The following is a 24,829-nucleotide window of genomic DNA, read 5'->3' as shown; positions in this document are numbered from 1 at the left end:
GGGCCCAGGAATGCAATACTGTAGCTTAGTTGTCTCGACATATTTCCTTTTGAAACAAACCAAACTGCACATATTATTTGACACACTGCGTGTCCGCCCACATTTTATTGCAATTAATTAGGTACATCTCATTATGGTGACCTTTTCAAACAGGACAGTCAAAGCGAAACATGTCAAGACTGTTTATAAACATGAGTGCTTAACACATTTAAAACAATTTAAAAAAACGTATTTCCACCCTTAAATCAGATATCTCAGAGCAAACAGTGACATGATTTCCCATACATCTTTGAAAATAGCCAATACACCATAGTAATGCTGTATGTCAGTCAATACTCAAATGCTCAAAGGACAACTGTCTAGACTATACAGACAGCATCAACTACACCAATAGGAAAGAAACCAATAAATGAACCAACAAACCTCCCAAATGTATAAACTAGCATAATTAATCAAAACATTTCAGAGTCATAGGGAGAACAATTTATATGGGAAAAAGATTGTTGGGTGATTGTTGGGTCTTCATTTCCTTCTATTTTAGATTTGTGAAGATAGGTAAGATGGCAAGGTATTATTTTTATGCCATATCAATCACGATTTGATAATGGAATACCAGAGATTCAATGAAGCAACGCAGACGGTGTTGACATTTAAAATTAGAAGTAAGAATTAATTTCCTCTTGAAAGACCAACATCAACCAGTATCTTTAACATGACGCATAAGCAATCTCAGAAAGATAAGGAAACTGAGAACAACTCGGGAGTGACGCAGCGGTCTAAGGTACTGCATTTCCGTGCTTGGCCGGGGGTAGGCAGTCATTGTAAATAAGAATTTGTTCTTAACTGACTTGCCTATCGGTTCAATAAAAAAAATACTATGCGTTCTATAGTAATCTACAATCTTTCAGCCAGATTCTCAACACTTGGAATCACAGCCAAGTGCTCAGAGAGGGACAAATTGAAACACTTGTAGCTGCATTTGATCCGTGATTTATTTTTAAACAATCTTTCCTACTTCCTACTTAAACAAGTGCATTTAATCTCGGGAAGCCGATCGGGACCAGGATTTAGAGCGTGAGGCGGATCCAGAAGCTGGGTGCTTGGCGGGGGACTTGGATTGGTGAAGGTCTTCTTGTGGGAAGGGAGACTTGGACCGCTCTCCGTCTCCATTCTCTGTGGGGGGTGGAGAACAACTCTGGGAGTTCTCGCTGACAGACATCCTTGGAATAGCCTCTGGTTCCCCGCTCAGACTTCCTTTTAGAGCGAAACTTGCATGTGTGAGAGCGAGATTTGTGGCTCGCCGAGAAGCTGTGAGACTTGCGTGCCAGAGCGAGAAGGGGACTTGGAACGGGACTTCCTGGTTCTAGAGCGGGAATTGGAACGGGTCTGGGACTTAGAGTGGGACTTCTTCACGGATCGAGAACAGGATTTGTGGTCGGATCTGGTGCAAGAGTGCTGTTCACAGCATGAGAGTGACCGGTGGAGGACAAACACACAGGAATTTTAACTAGGTCTTGTATTTGTATAGTTGTCTTGTAAAGTATGTGTGCTTGTCAGTTTGCTGCTGTGTTACAATGAAATTCCCCCTCTGGGATGAACTATGTATTAATCTATGCAACTACCCGAGCCACGTGAAGTATTGGAGTTCTTGGGCAGGGCAGATGCAATTTGGTCAGTGTTATTTCCGTGAGAGTGACCTGGAGTGGCTGCCAGAACATCTGCAGCTCCTTCTGCGAGAGCGACGTCTGTTACGAGACCTGGGAGATCAAACACATTGTAAGCCTGGGTAAATTACCAGCTTTGGTACTAGAATGATAGCAAATTAAACCTGCAACACCTTCCACATTAGGGCAGTAAGGACCCAATGCCTGCATTTCTGAGGTGATGTAAGTCCAGACTTGGAGCAGCTGCCAGAAGAGGAGCGTCGGCGGCGAGGCTCGTCCTCCACCAGGCAGATCTTCCTCCCATTGATGTCAGTGCTGTACAGCTTGTCCAGGGCCCTCGTCATGTCCGAGCGTGATCGGAACTCAATCACCCCCTCATTGGTCCACTCCTTATGGGCATCGGCATAGGTCCCCTCACCAGCTTGGCGCATGAAGTCCTGTCAACCAAAAAAAATGGTGTGCTTGCAACATGTGCTGTGCAGGAACTCAGTTTTCAGAGAAGGACAGATAAAATATAAATGGAGACTTGAGCGCTCACCTTTAGGTCCTGCCAGCTGCAGCGACTAGAGAGGTTCTTCACAATAAGGCGGTACTCTGTGGGTGCAGGTGGCCCGTACTTGTCCCGGCCAGTGCGGCTTTGGCTGCTGTAACCACTAATATCTTTAAAATAACACTGAACAGACAGTATGGCACAGTGGGGGAGTCTACAGAGGCTACACTGGGGGTGAAAACTCAAGGGGGGCTACTAGAACTGATCCTTGGATGTTTATCCCTGTGTGGACCAGGCCACTAGCCCCTTAACATGATTGTACAAATAAGTGACGTGGTCTAACATTGCCCTGGCAGAGGTAGTAACACATACATTCAGCCAATGTACATCTGAGCATCATGGCAGTTACAGGAAATGGACAGCATTCCCGCTCTTTGCCCATTTCTCTGATTCATCGACCTCAGGCTTACATTTAGTCTGCTGTACAAAAAGGTATACATCACAACACTAAAATGGGGGAGAAAATATGTACGACTACCAACTGATACCACAGTAGCTGGTAGAAATGTACCAGTCCACAGATACCATTTAACTTCCAACTGAATGCAAACTGCTCGCTTATGTAACAGTTAACTAACACAGACGCCAACATGGCTTCAACCAATGGCAATATTTATTTTTAACAGAAAAACTAAAAATGGGATTCCTCACCATCACCCTGGTCTATTGGCAAAAGGCTGCTGTCGTCATGGCTTCCGGGAAGGTCAACCAAGAGGTCATACGTCAAAGGTCACACACACATTAAGGTGAAAGCCAAGGCCAAACGGGACAGACAGGCAGTCATCATAGCCAGTCATCATCAGTCATCTTAGCCTAAAGGTCAACAGATTCAGCCCACAGTGGACTCTTTCAAATTGAAACATCCAAGGACTTTGTTAAGATGGTGTAATGAATCTACACTGCTCCAAAAAAATAAAGGGAACACTAAAATAACACATCCTAGATCTGAATGAATGAAATATTCTTATTAAATACTTTTTTCTTCACATAGTTGAATGTGCTGACAACAAAATCACACAAAAATGATCAATGGAAATCAAATTTATCAACCCATGGAGGTCTGGATTTGGAGTCACACTCAAAATTAAAGTGGAAAACCACACTACAGGCTGATCCAACTTTGATGTAATGTCCTTAAAACAAGTCAAAATGAGGCTCAGTAGTGTGTGTGGCCTCCACGTGCCTGTATGACCTCCCTACAACGCCTGGGCATGCTCCTGATGAGGTGGCGGATGGACTCCTGAGGGATCTCCTCCCAGACCTGGACTAAAGCATCCGCCAACTCCTGGACAGTCTGTGGTGCAACGTGGCGTTGGTGGATGGAGCGAGACATGATGTCCCAGATGTGGTCAATTGGATTCAGGTTTGGGGAACGGGCGGGCCAGTCCATAGCATCAATGCCTTCCTCTTGCAGGAACTGCTGACACACTCCAACCACATGAGGTCTAGCATTGTCTTGCATTAGGAGGCACCCAGGGCCAACCGCACCAGCAAATGGTCTCATAAGGGGTCTGAGGATCTCATCTCGGTACCTAATGGCAGTCAGGCTACCTCTGGCGAGCACATGGAGGGCTGTGCGGCCCCCCAAAGAAATGCCACCCCACACCATGACTGACCCACCGCCAAACCGGTCATGCTGGAGGATGTTGCAGGCAGCAGAACGTTCTCCACGGCGTCTCCAGACTGTCATGTCTGTCACGTGCTCAGTGTGAACCTGCTTTCATCTGTGAAGAGCACAGGGAGCCAGTGGCGAATTTGCCAATCTTGGTGTTCTCTGGCAAATGCCAAACGTCCTGCACGGTGTTGGGCTGTAAGCACAACCCCCCCTCTGGATGTCGGGCACTCATACCACCCTCATGGAGTCTGTTTCTGACCGTTTGAGCACACATGCACATTTGTGGCCTGCTGGAGGTCATTTTGCAGGGCTCTGGCAGTGCTCCCCCTGCTCCTCCTTGCACAAAGGCGGAGGTAGCGGTCCTGCTGCTGGGTTGTTGCCCTCCTACGGCCTCCTCCACGTCTCCTGGTGTACTGGCCTGTCTCCTGGTAGCGCCTCCATGCTCTGGACATTACGCTGACAGACACAGCAAACCTTTTTGCCACAGCTCGCATTGATGTGCCATCCTGGATGAGCTGCACTACCTGAGCCACTTGTGTGGGTTGTAGACTCCGTCTCATGCTACCACTAGAGTGAAAGCACCGCCAGCATTCAAAAGTGACCAAAACATCAGCCAGGAAGCATAGGAACTGAGAAGTGGTCTGTGGTTATCACCTGCAGAACCACTCCTTTATTGGGGTTGTCTTGCTAATTGCCTATAATTTCCACCTGTTATCTATTCCATTTGCACAACAGCATGTGAAATGTATTGTCAATCAATCAGTGTTGCTTCCTAAGTGGACAGTTTGATTTCACAGAAGTGTGATTGACTTGGAGTTACAGTGCCTTGCAAAAGTATTCAGCCCCCTTGAAATTTGCGACCTTTTGCCACATTTCAGGCTTCAAACATAAAGATATAAAACTGTATTTTTTTGTGAAGAATCAACAACCAGTTGGACACAATCATGAAGTGGAACGACGTTTATTGGATATTTCAAACTTTTTTAACAAATCAAAAACTGAAAAATTGGGCGTGCAAAATTATTCAGCCCCCTTAAGTTAATACTTTGTAGCGCCACCTTTTTCTGCGATTACAGCTGTAAGTTGTTTGGGGTATGTCTCTATCAGTTTTGCACATCGAGAGACTGAATTTTTTTCCCATTCCTCCTTGCAAAACAGCTCGAGCTCAGTGAGGTTGGATGGAGAGCATTTGTGAACAGCAGTTTTCAGTTCTTTCCACAGATTCTCGATTGGATTCAGGTCTGGACATTGACTTGGCCATTCTAACACCTGGATATGTTTATTTTTGAACCATTCCATTGTAGATTTTGCTTTATGTTTTGGATCATTGTCTTGTTGGAAGACAAATTTCCGTCCCAGTCTCAGGTCTTTTGCAGACTCCATCAGGTTTTCTTCCAGAATGGTCCTGTATTTGGCTCCATCCATCTTCCCATCAATTTTAACCATCTTCCCTATCCCTGCTGAAAAAAAGCAGGCCCAAACCATGATGCTGCCACCACCATGTTTGACAGTGGGGATGGTGTGTTCAGCTGTGTTGCTTTTACGCCAAACATAACGTTTTGCATTGTTGCCAAAAAGTTCAATTTTGGTTTCATCTGACCAGAGCACCTTCTTCCACATGTTTGGTGTGTCTCCCAGGTGGCTTGTGGCAAACTTTAAACAACACTTTTTATGGATATCTTTAAGAAATGGCTTTCTTCTTGCCACTCTTCCATAAAGGCCAGATTTGTGCAATATACGACTGATTGTTGTCCTATGGACAGAGTCTCCCACCTCAGCTGTAGATCTCTGCAGTTCATCCAGAGTGATCATGGGCCTCTTGGCTGCATCTCTGATCAGTCTTCTCCTTGTATGAGCTGAAAGTTTAGAGGGACGGCCAGGTCTTGGTAGATTTGCAGTGGTCTGATACTCCTTCCATTTCAATATTATCGCTTGCACAGTGCTCCTTGGGATGTTTAAAGCTTGGGAAATCTTTTTGTATCCAAATCCGGCTTTAAACTTCTTCACAACAGTATCTCGGACCTGCCTGGTGTGTTCCTTGTTCTTCATGATGCTCTCTGCGCTTTTAACGGACCTCTGAGACTATCACAGTGCAGGTGCATTTATACGGAGACTTGATTACACACAGGTGGATTGTATTTATCATCATTAGTCATTTAGGTCAACATTGGATCATTCAGAGATCCTCACTGAACTTCTGGAGAGAGTTTGCTGCACTGAAAGTAAAGGGCCTGAATAATTTTGCACGCCCAATTTTTCAGTTTTTGATTTGTTAAAAAAGTTTGAAATATCCAATAAATGTCGTTCCACTTCATGATTGTGTCCCACTTGTTGTTGATTCTTCACAAAAAAATACAGTTTTATATCTTTATGTTTGAAGCCTGAAATGTGGCAAAAGGTCGCAAAGTTCAATATGGCCGAATACTTTCGCAAGGCACTGTACATTGTGTTGTTTAAGTGTTCCCTTTATTTTTTGAGCAGTGTATATTATTTAGTATACATTGCATCTATATTCTTTAGTATACATTACAACTAGGCTATTTGAATCTAAGAAACAGGCAGTGGGTGCATTAAGATTATACCAATGCATGTACCAAAGCAAGCAGCATAGCAGAAATGTAAACACTACATTTTACATGCCCAACCCTTAATTTTTTGTTTTATTTAACTAGGCAAGTCAGTTAACAAATTCTTAGTTACAATGACGGCCTACCGGTGAACATTGAGTTAACAGCCTTGTTCAGGGGCAGAATGACAGATGGGGATTAGATCCAGCAACATTTTGGTTACTGGCCCAATGCTCTAACCACTAGCCTACCTAGGTAGGCAGATCTGTGGGTAAAACGTGTTAAACAGCAGCATTGTTAGAAACCCGTAAGCATTTCACTGTTAGTCTACACCTGTTGTTTACGAAACATAGTGACAAATACAATTTGATTTGTCAAATTGTATTTTTCAAGCGCTAAAAAATGCCTTAAAATCCGCAATGGCTTAAAAGAATTTCGTCAAACAAGACACTGCATACATCCAAACATTATTCTAACATTCAATCTTGTGCTTCATTAAAATTGCAATTATAAGTCTACAGAGAGGAGGTACTATTTCAGTGGCCCTACAAATGACAAGGAACAGGTAGCTAACGTTAAGTGTTGTTCATGACTTTACTGCCCCCTGCTGGAACTCTCCATCATCACACCTGATAAAAAAAAGTAAATCATGTAATTTTGGTGTAGTTATTCATACAACTTCTCAGAGAACACTTACTACGTCCACCTCCGCCAGCACCGTATACACCACGGTCCATCCGCCGGCCACGAGCGTGCTCAATGACAAGTCGTTCACCGCACAAGTATTTCCCGTTCAACATTCGATCGTGCACGTGAGCGAGAAGACGGAGCAATTATTGCTGACAGTAGGTCTACTGTGTTGGCTAAATCAACAACAGCTGACTAACCAGCTAACCGTTGTACTGCATTAGTAGTCGCCATTTTGCCCATACGATCCTAATGTTAGCTAGTTAAAACTTCTTATGGCTGGGGGCAGTATTGAGTAGCTTGGATGAATAAGGTGCCCAGAGTAAACTGCCTGTTACTCAGGCCCAGTTGCTAATATATGCATATTATTAATATATTTGGATAGACAACACTCTGAAGTTTCTAAAACTGTTTGAATGATGTCTGAGTATAACAGAACTTATATGGCAGGCAAAAACCTGAGAGAAAATCCAAACAGGAGGTAGAAAATCTGAGGTTTGTAGTTTTTCAACTCTTTGCCAATCGAATATACAGTGTCTATGGGGTCAAATTGCACTTCTTAAGGCTTCCACTAGATGTCAACAGTCTTTAGAACCTTGTTTGATGCTTCTACTGTGAAGGAGGGGGGAATGGGTCTGTCAGAGTGGCATGAGCTGACCACGCACGTTCACGTGAGAGCGACCTGCGTTCCATTACATTTCTAAAGACAAAGGAATTCTCCAGTTGGAACATTATTGAAGACTGTTAATAATATCCTAAAGATTGATTCAATACTTCGTTTGACATGTTTTTATGGACTGTAACGGAACTTTTTGACTTTTTGTCTGGCCTGCGTGTCATGAATTTGGATTACTGGGCTAAACGCGCTAACAAAAAGGAGGTATTTGGACATAAATGATGGACTTTATCGAACAAAGCAAACATTTATTGTGGAACTGTGATTCCTGGGTGGTGTAAAATGGTGTAAAATACTTCTATGTTTGAGGAATTTTAATTGTGTTGTTTTGAATTTGGCACCCTGCACTTTCACTCGCTGTTGTCATATTGATCCCGTTAGCGGGATTCAAGCCATAAGAATTCAAATGGTATCCAGTAGTTTCCCGTAACCGCAGAAAAACCTTTGGATGTCTTTCTCACGAACATGTATCTCAATCTGCCGACTTAGAGACGCGGCATTTTGGCCAATAGTTGTAATACTGTTATATAAGTATGGAGGCCCAGGACACACCTTGGCATTTTGTCTGGATAAATCCCAAATCACTCCCTACCCCTTGGCTCTCCATTTTCGCACCTCATTAGATTAAGCAAAGCAGTGCGACAAAAACAACAACAGAGTTACACAATCAAACATTCAGTCAATAACACAATAGAAAAATCTATGTACAGTGTGTGCAAATGTAGAAGAGTAGGGAGGTACGGCAATAAATAGGCCATAGTGGCAAAAATAATTACAATTTAGCATTAACACTTGAGTGATAGATGAGCAGATGATGATGTGCAAGTAGAGATACTGGGGTGCAAAAGAGCAAGAAGATAAGCAACAATATGGGGATGAGGTAGTTGGGTGTGCTATTTACAGATTGGCTGTGTACAGGTACAGTGATCGGTAAGCTGCTCTGACAGCTGATGCTTAAAGTTAGAGAGGGAGATATAAGACTCCAGCTTCAGTGATTTTTGCAATTCGTTCTAGTCATTGGCAGCAGAGAACTGGAAGGAAAGGCGGCCAAAGGAGGTGTTGGCTTTGGGGATGACCAGTGAGATGGAGCGCGTGCTACAGTTGGGTGTTGCTATGGTGACCAGTGAGCTGAGATAAGGTGGGACTTTACCTAGCAAAGACTTATAGATGACCAGGAGCCAGTGGGTTTGACGGCAAATATGTATTGAGGGCCAGTCAACGAGCGCATACAGGTCACAGTGGTGGGTAGTATATGGGGCTTTGGTGATAGACTGCATCCAATTTGTTGGAGGATATTTTGTAAATGACATCGCCGAAGTCTAGTCATAGTCATTATTATTATTATTCTTTCAAAAAAATTTTTTACCCCTTTTTCTCCCCAATTTCGTGGTATCCAATTGTTGTAGTAGCTACTATCTTGTCTCATTGCTGCAACTCCCATACGGGCTCGGGAGAGACGAAGGCTGAATGTCATGCGTCCTCTGATACACAACCCAACCAGCCGTACTGCTTCTTAACACAGCGCGCCTCCAACCCGGAAGCCAGCCGCACCAATGTGTCGGAGGCTACACCGTGCACCTGGCAACCTTGGCTAGCGCGCACTGTGCCCCGGCCCGCCACAAGATCTGGCCATCAACAATTCTCAATGTTTGTTGGGCACACGTGATATTATCTCATAGAACAAACATATAATATCCACTAAGCCTGTGTTTAACCTCAGACCTTATTTTTGCATTCAGCCCAAAAAAACTATTCTTTCCCCATAGGAACGGCTGAATGAATGGCTGAACGCAACTCATTTCCGGAGATTGGACCATCAAAAATCGAAAACTGTTTGTTGGGAAAACAAAAATCCACTAAATATTAATGTGCACTTGATTTCTATTAGCAGGAATCGTTTTTTTAAATAACATATCATTTGAAGCTACCATAACTATCCATGGGACCTGTTTCTCCATGTTTTTGTTAAACTTTGTAAAACAAACTATACTGATTCATAATGAATGACGTTTACTCTGGCTCTCTCCTACCCCTCAACCCTTGGATGAGCACACCTCTGGAACACACAGACACAGGAAACCATTTTGGGACTCATAACTAATGGAAGGGAAACTCCTCAAAGTTTGACAAAGCTCCAAAATGAGGAGCTAGAGACCTTTTAGAAAGGGCTGGTTGAACTCGGGGGATAATTGCGGAACAGCCACTGACAGAGGAAGCTGGCCTGGCTACTGTACAGAAAGTCATTAAGACTGCAGCACAGAGAAATTAGTATACCCAGAGAACTTTCCTGACCAGGAAACAAAGTGAGAACGAGCTCATAAAAGGACATGAAAGAGACTCATTAAAGGATAACAATTTGATTTAATTCTTCATTTTCTTTACAGGTTTACAGATAACTATTTACACATCTAATTCTCCAGATAAACCAACCTAAGAAGTTGCTGGAAAGCATCGATTGTCCACATCCTCTGACACTTAACGTCATGCTGAAGGGGGTGAAACGTAAAATAAATAACACACGCAGATGTAACAGACACAAACAGACAGACACACATTCTTATGGGTTCCATCACAGACATGTAGTCTGGTCTCAGATCTGTTTGCGTGGCCTCTCTATATGCCCTGTGAGGGCAGGAATAGGAGGGGGGGGGGGGGGGGGTGATAAAGGACAGAAATAGTTGGTAAGGAAAAGAGATACGACATATAGAAAGAACCCAGTTACACACACACACACACAAGGCTACATAGAACAAAAGGCACTGCCAGCAGGAACAGCCTGAACATTGAGAAGGTTAGGGTTGGGTTATAAGGGGTTGAGGAGGTAAGAGGATGGGATGGACATGGGCATTTCTTTTGGGCTCTCTGCATCAGGAAGGCATGTGCTTTTGGACGATGATAGAGACTCATTGGAATACATCGGTATTAACTCTCATATCATTTTTTAGACTATTTTAGACACACCAATGATAACAATCATTATAACCAATGTTAATAATTTATCCTCCAATGGTTACTTACAGAGCCTTCAGAAAGTATTGACTTTTCCCACATTTTGTTGTGTTACAGCCTGAATTTAAACAAGATTACATTTAGATTTTGCGTCACTGACCAACACCGTATAATTCTGTTTGTAGAACATTTTTTAAATGAATACAAAATTAAAAGATGACATGTCTTAAGTCAATAAGTATTCCATTTATTGTGGCACGGGTAAAAATGTGCTTCACGAATCGCACAGTAAGTTGGATAGACTCTGTGTTCAACAATAGTGGTTAATGATTTCTGAATAACTGCCTCATCTCTGTACCACACACATACAATTATCTGTAGGGTCCCTCAATCGAGTAATGAATGTCAAGCACAGATTAAACCACAAAGGCCAGGGATGTTTTTCAATGCCTCGCAAAGAAGGGCATCTATTGGTAGATGGGTAAATACAAAATAAAAAGCAATTGCTGAATATCCCTTTGAGTATGGTGAAGCTGTTAATTAGGCTTTGGATGGTGTATCAATACACCCAGTTACTACAAAGATAGGCGTCCTTCCTAACTCAGTTGCCGGAGAGGAATGAAACTGCTCAGGGATTTCACCATGAGGCCAATGGAGATGTTAAAACAGTTACGAGTTTAATGGTGGGATATGATCAAAGTGAGGATGGATCAACAACATTGTAGTTACTCCACAATGCTAACCTAAAAAACAGAGTGAAAAGAAGAAAGCCGGTACAGAATACAAATATTCCAAAGCATGCATCCTGTTTGTAGCAAGGCACTAAAAACATGTGGCAAAGAAATTAACTTTTTGTCCTGAATACAAAGCGCTATGTTTGGGGTAAATCCAATACAACACATCACTGAGTATCACTCTTCATATTTTCAAGCATGGTGGTGGCGGCATCATGCTATGGGTATGCTTGTCATCGGCAAGGCCTGGCAGCGTTTTCCAAACTTTGTCCTCCGGCTTGATGATTAGTTGATTATTTGAATCAGCTGTGTAGTGCAAGGGCAAAAACCAAAATGTGCACCCCTTGGGGTCCCGAGGACCGAGTTTGGGAAACCCTGTTTTAAAAAAAAAAAAAAAAAAATGGAATACAGCTACGAGCACAGGAAAAATCGAGAGGAAAACCTGCTTTCTATGGTAAGACTTGAAAATGGCTGTCTAGCAATGAATGATCAACGATCAAGTTGACAGAGCTTGAATAATTAAAAATAATAATAAATGGGCAAATATTGTACATTCCAAGGGCCTCATTTATCAATATTGCGTAGAAACTATTCTAAAATACTATTTACAAACTGAATTTAGAATGGTGTATGCATAGAAACGGTGTGATTCATCAAACAATCCTACGAGCATCACATGCACACTGGTAGGAGATAAACCGTTTATAAATACCAATTGTTCTCAGCCTCAGTGCTCTTGCACGACCTTGGTGGTTTGCGTTTCAAAATGCCCCTAAATAAACATAATTAAACAACGTTTAATTAGGGTCATTTTCAAATGCAAACCACATTTCAAAAGCATCACGTTAAATAATGGAATATACAACCCCATACCATGAAATACAACAGCCTAACCAAAAAAGGCAAAGAAGAAGAAAAATCTCTGAGACTGAAAAAGAGGTGCTAGTGTCAGAGTGAGTACAACCAAAATATTTTATTTGGCTCGCTCAGTTGTGGCTTAACCAGTAAACAAACAAAAAAAACATGGCTACAAAAGAGGACCATTATGACAATTCAAGTTGCTTTAGCAATGGCAAATATACTTAAAATAAGTAGGTAACACTAACCAATAAGCCATCCATCTTCCACAGCTCCCTCGGGCAGGCGTATAGGCCAACATCGCTGTTCTGCAGAATGAACGAGTCGTGCGTTCCTCCTTGCCACCACATTCAGCAGCGTCTTTTGCGCATCATATAACCTGCACATAAAGAGTGGAAGCCTTTTCTGTTCACATAGTTGAAATAGTTTTGGGATGGTAATTTGATGGCAATGTGGGTGCCGTCTATTGCTCCGTTCCTATTCGGGAACCCGTTGTTGGCATCATGGCAAAGAAAGCCCTCTTGACATCAATGTGTTGTGCGATGGTGTATGGAACTTGTATGTGTAGCTAAGTTTTGCTGATGACTTCATCCAAAACATTGGCTCATCAAGGGCTGTGAGATGCCGAACGGCAAGCCCCCACAGCAGAAAAGTACCCGTTGCCAACCACCCTTTTTAAAGGAGGTCTTAAATCCTCTCAAAATTCAATGATATCTGATGAGCCAATCTGTACTTTCTGCGGAAAAGGTCCCACCCGTCTCTACAAAATGCAGCGTGTGCCTAATCTTCAAACCGAGCAGGATCAGCCAACACTCTTTCCATTTTGCATTAGCTCAGGCTTTTATAGCATTTCAACAATGTTCGAAATAGTTTAACAAACGACTGTACTTTATATGGATTATTATCGAAACACGTGTACTGATGCGGTCAAATGATATCGTATGTTGCATAAATCCACAATGGAAATACAATGAAATAAAAAAATGATTTAATTAATACTCAAATAATGTCACACATTTTCAACGTATATTTTCCCCATTCTACACTCAACAAGCAGTTCCCATATTCCAGCATTTGGCACTGTGCGTAAAGCATGATCATGGTCGTGCATAAATTTATGCACACTCAAGCAAGCGTTCATATTCATAAATCTCACACTGTGTGGAAACGACTCTATGTATGCTTTACACACAGATTTGTGCATCTGCGTGATTGATAAATGAGGCCCCAAGCTCTTAGAGACTTACCCAAAAAGACTGTCGTCACTGCCAAAGTTGCTTCTACAACGTATGACTCAGGGGTGTGAATATTTATGTAAATGAAATATTTATGCATTTCATTTTCAATACATTTGCAAACATTTCTAAAAACATGTTTTCTCTTTGCCCTTGTGGGACATTGTGTGTAGATGGATGAGAGAAAATATTGAATCCATTTTTGAATTCGGGCTGTAACACAACAACATGTGGAATAAGTCAAGGGGTACGAATACTTTCTGAATGCACTGTATGCGTCACACTCAGATCAACATCATTGGTACGATAAAATTCAATTTCTACAAAAGTATCACTAATTTCATGCCTAATTTCATGCCCCTTCTCTAGGATACTACAGACCTGTGGCCAGAATCAGTTTGTTTATTCTACAATAAGTCCTATTTCCAGTCAGATATCCCACTACCTCTGGGGAGAGAGGGACACAGGGTTCTCGTCCCTCTTAACTTGGGTGTGATCAACAGAATGGTGTTTCTCAATGAACAATACGGACAGGAGTTTTTCCTGATCACATGAACTGACCAGGAGTACCTCCTCGCGGTATGACCCTTGAACTCCAGTCAGTGTTTAAGCATCAGTTCCTCTCATTCACTCAGTCCCGTAACAGTCGGCTCAGTGGCAGGGCTTCATGGGCCTGTCACAGCAGCACAGAGTGGCTGGCTCTAACAGGCCTCTAACAACAGTAGCTACAGCTGCATACGCTCTACACAGACACAGCAGCACGGCACGTCTCCCATCAGACGAAATGTCCATTTCCAGGTTAGGAGATAGGGGTCGGGGGTTACTGATGACAGGGTGAACAGTTCACGGAGAATCAGAACATCAACATCCCATTGAGCTGTTTGTAAATGCTTAAAACACCAGCAGACGGTTCAAGCAGTGAAGGAATGCTTACTTGTTTTGATTGTTTACGTTCTGTATGCTTACGTAGAATGGGTTAATGAATAACAGGGTGGATATCTATTGGGTATATAAGGCCTATTGTATGTTGCTATATATATATATATATATATATATATATATATATATATATATATATATATATATATATATATATATATATATATATATATATGTGTGGCTGCTGTCAGGGTACACAAATGGCTGTCTGAAGAGATGGGAATAACATCTACCTACGAAATACACGTCTGTCTGCACAAGACCTCCCACACTAGCATGGCTACTCTGGTAGAGTGAGATGCAGGGTTAAGTGCAAGTTAGCCGCCTGAGATAGAGGGTTCATTTCAGTGCTGGATAAAGAAGTTAGGACAGAGATGTTCAAGTCTTCTTACGATTCTGTAGCCTTCTGGGCTTAATAGAGTGGTTCCATGAGAAACACTGCTGTACATCCCTGGGACTGATATGAGAGGAGTCTGAAGATGAGAATGGATTCTGGTGTTCCTTTTTCCACACCCTAACCCTACACAGATGTACCCCACCATACCAACCCTGCTTCCCAATCCAACCATGACAACCCCCCCATCCTACCCTCAGCCTTGGACAGAAGGCATGCAGGGACAACATGAGAGTTGATATAATAAACATCAAGTAACGGAACATTTCAAATGGTCCACCCACCATGGAGCGTTGCTTTGAATAGTAATGTCTGTTCTGGTCCTAAATCTTTATGCATGGGCACCGGGGCAGATAGAGCAAGGTGAGACTCATGCGTAAGCAACACTTGCAGTAGCAGCGGCAGCAGCAGTAGAATCTTCAAAACATTCTCAGACCAAACTGAGATTCAAAGTAACAGTAGAAGACCCATCAGGTCAGATTGTCAGATCAAACCAAGATATCTGAGCCCCAACGAAGTCAGACCTTCGGTCCTTCAGTTCAGTGTCTTTTTACTCACAGGGATGCACAGACTTCTTTTGTTCTAGCATCCTATCCACTCATCCCTCAAACAGTCCCTTTTCCCCTTTCCGTGCTTTCTCAACCCCGCCTCCCTTCTCCAGAGGGGATGTGAGAAGTGAGGGAGGGGCTGCCCGTGTCCTGAGGGGAGAATAGTAATCTAAGCCTCAGTGGGCTCCTGTCTCTCCCTGGGTCAAAAGAGATGAGGTGAGGGTTGAAAGGTCAGAGTGAGAGATGAAGGGTGAGGGGTCAGGGTTGATCCTCCCGTAATGCCTTCTGCAAGCTCTGTCGGTAGACTGCGAATCTCTGCTCCACCAATCGCACACGCTCTGCCTCCTCCTTCTCCAGAATCACCAGGAAGTTCTGCAGCTCAGGAACCGAGAACGCATGCCACTGAGATGGAGAGAACGAAAGGGAGCGAGAGCGGTATTAGTGATGTTAGAGATGGCATTCATGAAGCAATAAATGATTTTAGGACACACAGTATGTGTGTGTGTGTGTGTGTTGTGTTTGTCTTACCTCCACCTCTCCAGTCTCGTTCTCCTTGAGGACAAAGCTGAGCAGCTCAGGATCTGGACCCACCACCAGTCTCAGAGCGAGAGGACACTCCACAAGAGGAAGCTTCTGGAACAGATCTACACAGACACACGACAAAGGAAAGACACATTAGATTCCACATGCAGGCCGTTTGCATATTATCAGAAATATTCTAAATCTACTCTCAGTCGGGTGGCAGAGTGTAAATATGCGAATGTATACAGTGGAGAGAACAAGTATTTGATACACTGACGATTTTGCAGGTTTTCCTACTTACAAAGCATGAAGAGGTCTGTACATTTTACAATATGTACACTTCAACTGTGAGAGACGGAATCTAAAACAAAAATCCAGAAAATCACATTGTATCTAAAACAAAAATCCAGAAAATCACATTGTATGATTTTTAGGTAATTCATTTTCATTTTATTGCATGACAAAAGTATTTGATCACCTACCAACCAGTAAGAATTCCAGCTCTCACAGACCTGTTAGTTTTTCTTTAAGAATCCCTCCTGTTCTCCACTCATTACCTGTATTAACTGTACCTGTTTGAACTCGTTACCTGTATAAAAGACACCTGTCCACACACTCAATCAAACAGACTCCAACCTCTCCACAATGGTCAAGACCAGTGAGCTGTGTAAGGACATCAGGGATAAGATTGTGGACCTGCACAAGGCTGGGATGGGCTACAGAACAATAGGTAAGCAGCTTGGTGAGAAGGCAACAACTGTTGGCGCAATTATTAGAAAATGAAAGAAGTTTAAGATGACGGTCAATCACCCTCGGTCTGGGGCTCCAAGCAAGATCTCACCTCGTGGGGCATCAATGATCATGAGGAAGGTGAGGGATCAGCCCAGAACTACACGGCAGGACCTTGTCAATGACCTGAAGAGAGCTGGGACCACAGTCTCAAAGAAAACCATTAGTAACACACTACGCCGTCATGGATTAAAATCCTGCAGCGCACGCAAGGTCCCCCTGCTCAAGCCAGCGCATGTCCAGGCCCGTCTGAAGTTTGCCAATGAACATCTGGATGATCCAGAGGAGGAATGGGAGAAGGTCATGTGGTCTGATGAGACAAACTCCACCCGCCGTCTAAACTCCACTCGCCGTGTTTGGAGGAAAGAGAAGGATGAGTACAACCCCAAGAACACCATCCCAACCGTGAAGCATGGAGGTGGAAACATCATTCTTTGGGGATGCCTTTCTGCAAAGGTGACAGCACGACTGCACCGTATTGAGGGGAGGATGGATGGGGCCATGTATCGCGAGATCTTGGCCAATAACCTCCTTCCCTAGGTAAGAGCATTGAAGATGGGTCGTGGCTGGGTCTTCCAGCATGACAACGACCCGAAACACAGCCAGGGCAACTAAGGATTGGCTCCGTAAGAAGCATCTCAAGGTCCTGGAGTGGCCTAGCCAGTCTCCAGACCTGAACCCAATAGAAAATCTTTGGAGGGAGCTGAAAGTCTGTATTGCCCAGCGACAGCACGACTCCCTGCTGCAGTGTGTGCAAACCTGGTCAAGAACTACAGGAAATGTATGATCTCTGTAATTGCAAACAAAGGTTTCTGTACCAAATATTAAGTTCTGATTTTCTGATGTATCAAATACTTATGTTATGCAATAAAATGAAAATGAATTACTTAAAAATCATACAATGTGATTTTCTGGATTCCTTCTCTCACAGTAGAAGTATACCTATGATAAAAATTACAGACCTCTACATGCTTTGTAAGTAGGAAAACCTGCCAAATCGGCAGTGTTTCAAATACTTGTTCTCCCCACTGTATACGCGTAATCTGTGTGCGTAACTCACCTTGTCCATCGCGGTGTGTCTGTCTGTATAGAGCAAACTTGCGTGGGTTATCCTGCACCATAAACTTCTTCAGCAGGCCCTGTATGACCTCCCTGACTGTGGTAGTACTACTGATGTGGATCTGCTTCACACAGTCACTGGGCAGGTAGAACGACGTCCGCTTCTCACTGAACCCTGCTCCCGCCCCCTCCTGGCCCTCTGACACAGTCATTGGCCGTCTTTCCGCCTGGCCGTCTAATCCCGTCCCCTCCACAGCAAGCACCGTGACTGGTCGACTTAGTCTGAGGTGGACCTTAATGAAGCCAGTGTACAAACCATCAGCACCCTGGGGGATAGAGAGAAAGAGAGAGAGATTCATGTGTGTCTGTATTGGTAAATACCCACTCAGTACTTCATACTAGTACACTCTTAGAAAAAAGGGTTCCAACATGGTTCTTCGGCTGTCCCAGTAGGATAACCCTTTTCTGGTTCTAGATAACACTGTTTTTTCTAAGAATGTACCTATGTGTATATTTAAGTGTTGTAGCACCCACCAGTTTCATGCCATTCTCTGAGACCGTAGAGTTGTAGTCCTCTATCTTGGCCCGTAATTCTTCCTCTGACAGAGCCTTGGGCCCTCTCTCCTCTTCGACCTCTTTCTGCTGAAACACAGAGAGGGAGACAGACAGCAGGCTGTGTGAGAAACAGGAACTGTAGTACAGGGGGAAGTTGAGACAGACAGAGCAGTCATTATGACTCAGACCTGAGGACACCTGGACTATATATGATGTTTCTTTCAGTCTGCTGCTATCACTCCAAACAACAGAGGGCGCGCTGTCTTTCAGACAGGCACAGTGGAGTTTACACTTAGGCCTAAGAACCCAGGGTGCACTGTGCGCGCGCACACACACTCACAGTCTTGTACAGCTAACCTTGTGGGGACACACAATTCAGTTCCATTCAAAATCCTATTTTCCCTAACCCAAACTGTACTCTTACCCTAACCTTAACCCAAAAACCTAACCTTAATCCTAGCTCCTAACCCTAACTCTTAACATAATTCTAACCCTAATTCTAACCTTAACCCTAAACCCCCTAGAAATAGCATTTGACCTCGTGGGGACTGACGATGTCCCCAGTTGGTCGAATTGTTATATTTTTACTATTCTTATGGGGACTTTTGGTCCCCACAAGAATAGTTAAACACGTCCACACACACACACACCCCCACACTTCTGTACATTGCCCATTGGGCTCTAACATTTATAGAATGTTGCGTGACTCTTCATTCTTGTCTCCCTTTCCCTTCCTCCTCCTCCCATCCTCCCAAGCCCCAGCATGACACAACACTGCAGTTGCCCCCACAGACTGAACAGGAGGCAGGAAATATTCTGAATGGAGCAGAGACATAGAGAATTACTGACACTATGCCTCTGTGTTGCTCTTTTTCTCAGTCTCGCTCCCTCTTCCTCTCCCCCCGTTCTCTCCCTCTTCATCCCCACTGACAGACACATCAAGCAGTCACTCGGACAGCTCCAATCTCTCCCACTGCTAAGGCCACGAAAAAGCACAAAACTCCCCCTCCCACCATGCAGTGTGAGTGAAGGGCTCATCATGAGGCTCTCTCATTATGGGGTTGAGGGAGAGATGAAGGAGAGATGGGGGATGATGAGGCGCGAAGGGATGATGAGAACGGGGGAGAGGAGGCGAGAAGAGGAGAGAACATGGGGAGGCATGGTTGCTGAGCAAGCCTTAGCAACACAGAGTTTGACTGGGTTATTTATAGATGCATCCTCTTATGTGGATGCTGTTTTCTTTTTTTTCTCCTCCTTTTCACTCTCTTTTTCTGGGACACGGTTGTGTGAGCGATAGACAGCTAGGGGAAGAGAGAGAGAGAGAGAGAATGCAGGGCAGGAATCTTTTATGTATGGGAGTCCTCAGGGCGTGAGGGGACAGATTCTGCTTCATTCAGTACAGTCACTTTGTATACGCGTGTCTGTGTGTGTGTGTGTGTGTGTGTGGTGAGGGTGCAGTATATCTTGGCTTGCGTTGGGCAGAGATGGGGAGTAGGTTCCGTATGAACAGGACGTGGTGTCTTCCCTTTCTTCACTCCTCTCTTGTCTCATGACAGACCCATTAACTTCTCTCCTCCATGAACAATCTGCTCAGGCGGAGAGTTACGTTTGCTGTGCGTTTACGGCTTAGTGTGTGTGTGTGTGTGTTTATCTTGGCAGGTTCCAGTGCAGTAAGAGTTAATGATGTGAGAACGCAGAGGGAGCTTTGGGCAAACTGGTATAAAATGTCAAACTGACCATCTCTAAACAACCGCGAGACTAAAGACCTTGAAACAGCATGAACATTCCTGCAACATCAAAGCTAGAGGATTGGCTCAGCATTACTGTATTATGTGCAACTCGATGTCTGCTGATGGGAAAAATACTCCACTGCAGACTGTATATATTTTTTATATACATTTAGGTTGCTATATGCCATAGAGACGCATTTTGAACACACACACCTGCCTCACACATAGGCAGGGTCAGACTACGGCATTTGGGACGCCGGGGCACTTCCCCAACCCCCCCTGCTGTTTTATAGCTCATCTCATGCTATTCTTCACTAAGATATTCCAATGACCCTGGGATTAAACACCTCCCTCTGGAACTGGATCCTGAACTTCCTGACGGGCCGCCACAAGTTGGTCAGGGTAGGCAAAAGCACATCCGCCACGCTGACCCTCAACACGGGGGACCCTCAAGGGTGCGTGCTTAGTCCCCTCCTGTACTCCCTGTTCACCCATGACTGTGTGGCCACGCACGACTCCAACACCGTCATCATGGGCAGAGACCTGGCAGTGTGGTGCCAGGACAACAACCATTCCCTCAATGTCAGCAAGACAAAAGAGCTAATCGTGGACAACAGGACCGAGCATGCCCCCATTCACATTGATGGGGCTGTAGTGGAGTGGGTCGAGAGCTTCAAGTTCCTTGGTGTCCACATCACTAAGGCTCGATCATGATCTAAACTAGGGTTGAATATTTTCTATGTATTTTACAAATGTTCCATCCTGAAAATAAATGACTTTTCTCCCGGGTAACCTGGTATTTCCTGCCAAAACCGGAAGTGTCATTCAAAATCATTATAAAGCATATGCATCGTGCCTTCGTAAAGTATTCAGACGGCAGGGACTGTAAGACGAGTCAGGATTGAGCCAAAAATTAACGGAGCAAAGTACAGATCTTAGATGAAAACCTGCTCCAGAACGCTCAGAACTTCAGACTGGGGCGAAGGTTGACCTTCCAACAGGACAACGACCCTAAACACACTACCAAGACAATGCAGGAGTGGCTTCGGGACAAGTCTATGAATGTCCTTGAGTGGCCCAGCCAGAGCCCGGACTTGAACCCGATCGAACATCTCTGGAGAGACCAGAAAATAGCTGTGCAGCAACGCTTCCCATCCAACCTGACAGAGCTAGAGAGGATCTGCAGAAAAGAAATGGGGGAAACTCCCCAAATTGACTCAGTACCGGTACTCCTTGTATATAGCCTCGATATTGTTACAAAAAATATATATATCTTATTTGCTAATCTTTTCTTACTTTTTAACTCTGCATTGTTGGTAAAGGGCTCGTAAGTAAGCAATTCACGGTCAAATCTACACCAGTTGTAAAATATTGTAAAAATATTATTTGATTTTGCCATGAAGATGAGAGAACATTTTGCAGTTTTAAAGCTAATTTCCTGCCATTCTACATATTTTGCCATGAGGCTGAAACACAAGATTCCAGGGTCAGAGTTGAAAAATCCTCCTTCACTAGTTCTTAGTTCTTGAAAACTCTCAAGTCTCTCAGGAATTCCTGTGTTTGTGGCTTGATGTTTCCTAACTGCTAAATATAGTTCTCTCCCTCCCCTCTGTGCATTCCTCTAGAAGTGAGAGAGAGAGTATGGTCAGAGGACAATAGAATAGTAGGACAATTCACCCCTGGCGGGTCCATGGCCGACCACACCCACACAGAGCTCAGGCCAAGAGAAGGTAAACCAGAATGAATACCCCAACTCAGACCCAGGGCTCCCAGACATCCACAGCCAGGGAAAGTAAACCAGAATACCCAAAGCCAGACCCAGGGCTCCCAGACATCCACAGCCAGGGAAAGTGCACATGGCTCACACATTGGAGGTTGTTGTTGCTCCCACTTTGACACGATCAAACTTTGTGAAGCATTCATTTGGGCTGCAATCTGAGGTGCAGTTAATTTCCGATATCTGAGGCTGGTAACTCTAATGAACTTATCTTCTGCAGCAGAGGTAACTCTGGGTCATTCTTTCCTGTGGCGGTCCTCATGAGAGCTAGTTTCATCATAGTGTTTGATGGCTTTAGAGACTGCACTTGAAAAAACTTTCAAAGTTCCTGACATTTTCCAGATTGACTGACCTTCATGTCTTAAAGTAATAATGGACTGTCGTTTCTCTTTGCTTATTTGAGCTGTTCTTGCCATAATATGGACTTAGTCTTTTACCAAAAAGGGCTATCTTCTGTATACCACTCCTACCTTGTCACAACACAACTGATTGGCTCAAACGCACTACGAAGTAAAGAAATTCCACAAATTAACTTTTAACATGGCACACCTGTTAATTGAAATGCATTCCAGGGGACTACCTCATGAAGCTGGTTGAGAGAATGCTAAGAGTGTGCAAAGCTGTCATCATGACAAAGGGTGGATTCTTTGAAGAATCTCAAATACAAAATATATTTGGATTTGTTTAACACTTTTTTTGGTTACTACATGTATGTGCTATTTCATAGTTTTGATGTCTTCACTATTATTCTAAAATAGTCAAAGTAAAGAAAAACCCTTGAATGAGTAGGTGTGTCCAAACTTATGACTGATACTGTATGTTAGAGCACTTTGGTTTCATGAATAAATATGTTGTAATGGAACCACATGACCTGTTTCTGTCTTCAGTCCTTTTTAATTAGGGTAGATGGGCTATATGGGCTAGGGTATAGGTCGAATGTGATAGTCTGACTATAACCAGCCTAAAACTCCATTCCTATTCAGAGTTCAGAGAAAATTAATCGAATTGGAAATGAGCTATTATCAGGCTGGTTAATCTGAAGCATGTCTGTTGAATTTTGAAAAATCCATCGCACTCGTCCCCACCCCACCTACTCAGCCAGTCAGGAGCGGCTACTGCGTTGCGGCCATGGCATACTGCATACCTTTTACTAAATGGTACATGCTAAATAGTATGTGGCAATAAGTACATAACATACAGTTTAAATATGTAGTACGCTAGTATGGGTATTCGAACATGGCCAGTGTCTGAGGCTGCAGTGTTGCCCCAGAAACATTACAAACAGGTTCAGGCAACAAACACAACAGCTTAACATTCAACATTTACTAAAAACTTTCCCCTCAACGGTAAATGGTGATGACTCATATTCGCCTGGGTACTCCGTGGCTCACTCTCAGATACCAGCTTACAGAAGGTTCCAGCACTTTAGTGTCATAACCATTTTCCAAAACAGAACTTTAAGTGATGTCTGTGGGCGTCCTGATACTGGATTACCTAACCCTGAGCTGAGCTGCACCCTCATCTCAGACTTTGTCTCAGAACGGTAGGTCTTTATTTTTACTTTAAAAAAATAAAACATTTTATAAAACAATAGACAACATACACATCCAAATGACAACATCATACGAACATCAACCACATCACACCTGCCCAGACCCACAAACACACCCCCATCTCCAGTGCCCGAATCACTTTCCACCACATAGCCTGAAACTGAACCATTTTGTTTCTCTCTGTAACCCACGGACTTGATTTTTCCATCGTGTTAATGAAGGTGGATTGATTTCTTTTAGAATACATTTTTTCAAGATGATTGATTGAGAAGAGAATCAGCCAACCCATCGGGTATCCCACTGCACCTCCATATGCATGTCTTGAAATATGCAGACAGACAGATTACAAAGTAAGTTTACATTGTAATACTTCTGACAGCCAACTTTCTAGCTCCTCCCCCAACTTCCAGACTTTACAGCGTTCCCAGAAAGCATGGATTATTGAGTGTTTATTAGTTTTACACTTAAGACACGACTCTGCTGTTGTACTGTAGAATGAGAATTTTGTCTCGTATAATAAATTCTATACATTAGTTTACACTGGATTATGTGTACATTTTCATTAACTGCAACTTTGTTAGTTATGCTCAAACTTTCCCTACATATTGCACCAACATCACTACTTTTTAAGCCCTGGTTCCAATAGTTTATATTTGAGAGATTGTCAGTTGGATATGCTTTCTGCAAGGTTTTGTATATATTTCCTATAATATGAACATCCTTTTCCCTCAAGGTTGCTCTGATGTCCAAAAGATGTCAAAGTTGCATGTATTTGAAACTATCTACATACTGTATTATTGGTTAGTCCAAAATTACTTTTTAATTCTGTCATGGAAATTCATTCCATTCATTTAACCATGACATTTACAATTTCTATGCCTTTAGTTTTCAATGTGGACAAATTTATTGGTGAATTCTGAAAAGCTACCAAGTACTGTTTTAGGAAGGGATATTGGTTCTTGTAGAATACGTTTCATTTTCTTCCAAGTTGTTATAGTATTCTTAACTATGAAGTTGTTAATGTGCTTAGCTTTGTCGTTTAAAAACAGACACCTAAAAATATTCTAGGAATGAGCATGCGCATTATCAATATGTACCCATTTTTCCTCTTTAGTGCATTTAACTATATGTCGCAAGTAAAAGCCTTGAGTAGCGAGTTGATACAATCCAACATCTGGAAGGTTAAAACCACCCTCTGACTTAAGATGTAAAACTTCCTTTTTATTCTATGAATTTTATTTGCCCATATAAAAGTCCTATGACAGAGTATACTTTTTTTGTGTCTTCGGTGGGGTAATTAGTATTACAGAAAAGAAATGCAAAAACTTTGGCAGCCATGCCATTCTAAAAGAGGTTTATTCTACCTGTAAAATGTATGGGGAGATTATTCAATTTAAATCGATCTGCTTTCATATTGTTGAGTGATGG

The 24,829-nt window shown here is 43.2% G+C and overlaps 2 protein-coding genes across 6 annotated transcripts in view; both read right to left on the bottom strand.

Moving 5' to 3' along the window:
- Window positions 1-16: 16 nt before the first annotated feature.
- On the bottom strand, window positions 17-7,196 carry LOC110528955 (serine/arginine-rich splicing factor 6-like). Its single transcript, XM_036984433.1, has 5 exons — window positions 7,090-7,196; window positions 2,203-2,317; window positions 1,899-2,101; window positions 1,689-1,757; window positions 17-1,411 (listed from the first exon to the last, which is right to left on the bottom strand). Exons 1-5 carry the CDS (start codon window positions 7,194-7,196, stop codon window positions 1,258-1,260), a joined length of 648 nt encoding a protein of 215 aa, XP_036840328.1. The 3' UTR covers window positions 17-1,257.
- A 7,458-nt stretch (window positions 7,197-14,654) lies between these two features.
- The window catches only part of LOC110527847 (ras association domain-containing protein 5), a 52,858-nt gene continuing 42,683 nt past the window's right edge, over window positions 14,655-24,829 (bottom strand). For 3 of the 5 annotated variants that reach the window (XM_021609400.2, XM_021609402.2, XM_021609403.2), the window contains 4 exons: window positions 18,321-18,428; window positions 17,788-18,112; window positions 15,945-16,060; window positions 14,655-15,818 (listed from right to left, as the gene is read on the bottom strand). In XM_021609400.2, coding sequence (XP_021465075.2) covers window positions 15,675-15,818; window positions 15,945-16,060; window positions 17,788-18,112; window positions 18,321-18,428 — 693 coding nt within the window. In that variant the 3' untranslated portion in view covers window positions 14,655-15,674. The remainder of the gene's footprint in view (window positions 15,819-15,944; window positions 16,061-17,787; window positions 18,113-18,320; window positions 18,429-24,829) is intronic. The other 2 variants (XM_021609401.2, XM_021609404.2) reach the window with 1 other exon arrangement.

This window comes from Oncorhynchus mykiss, chromosome 7 (assembly GCF_013265735.2).
Source record: "Oncorhynchus mykiss isolate Arlee chromosome 7, USDA_OmykA_1.1, whole genome shotgun sequence".
Classification (NCBI taxonomy): Eukaryota; Metazoa; Chordata; class Actinopteri; order Salmoniformes; family Salmonidae; genus Oncorhynchus; species Oncorhynchus mykiss.
Note: the sequence above shows the minus strand (reverse complement) of the source record. Positions and strands in the feature narration are given on the sequence as shown.

Coding starts and splice junctions, on each gene's coding strand:
- LOC110528955 (XM_036984433.1), bottom strand. CDS start 7,196: ATGTTGAACGGGAAATACTTGTGCGGTGAACGACTTGTCATTGAGCAC. Junction 2,318..7,089: donor GGCGGAGGTGGACGTAGTAA/GTGTTCTCTGAG, acceptor TAAAGATATTAG/TGGTTACAGCAGCCAAAGCC. Junction 1,758..1,898: donor TCTTCTGGCAGCTGCTCCAA/GTCTGGACTTAC, acceptor TTGATCTCCCAG/GTCTCGTAACAGACGTCGCT.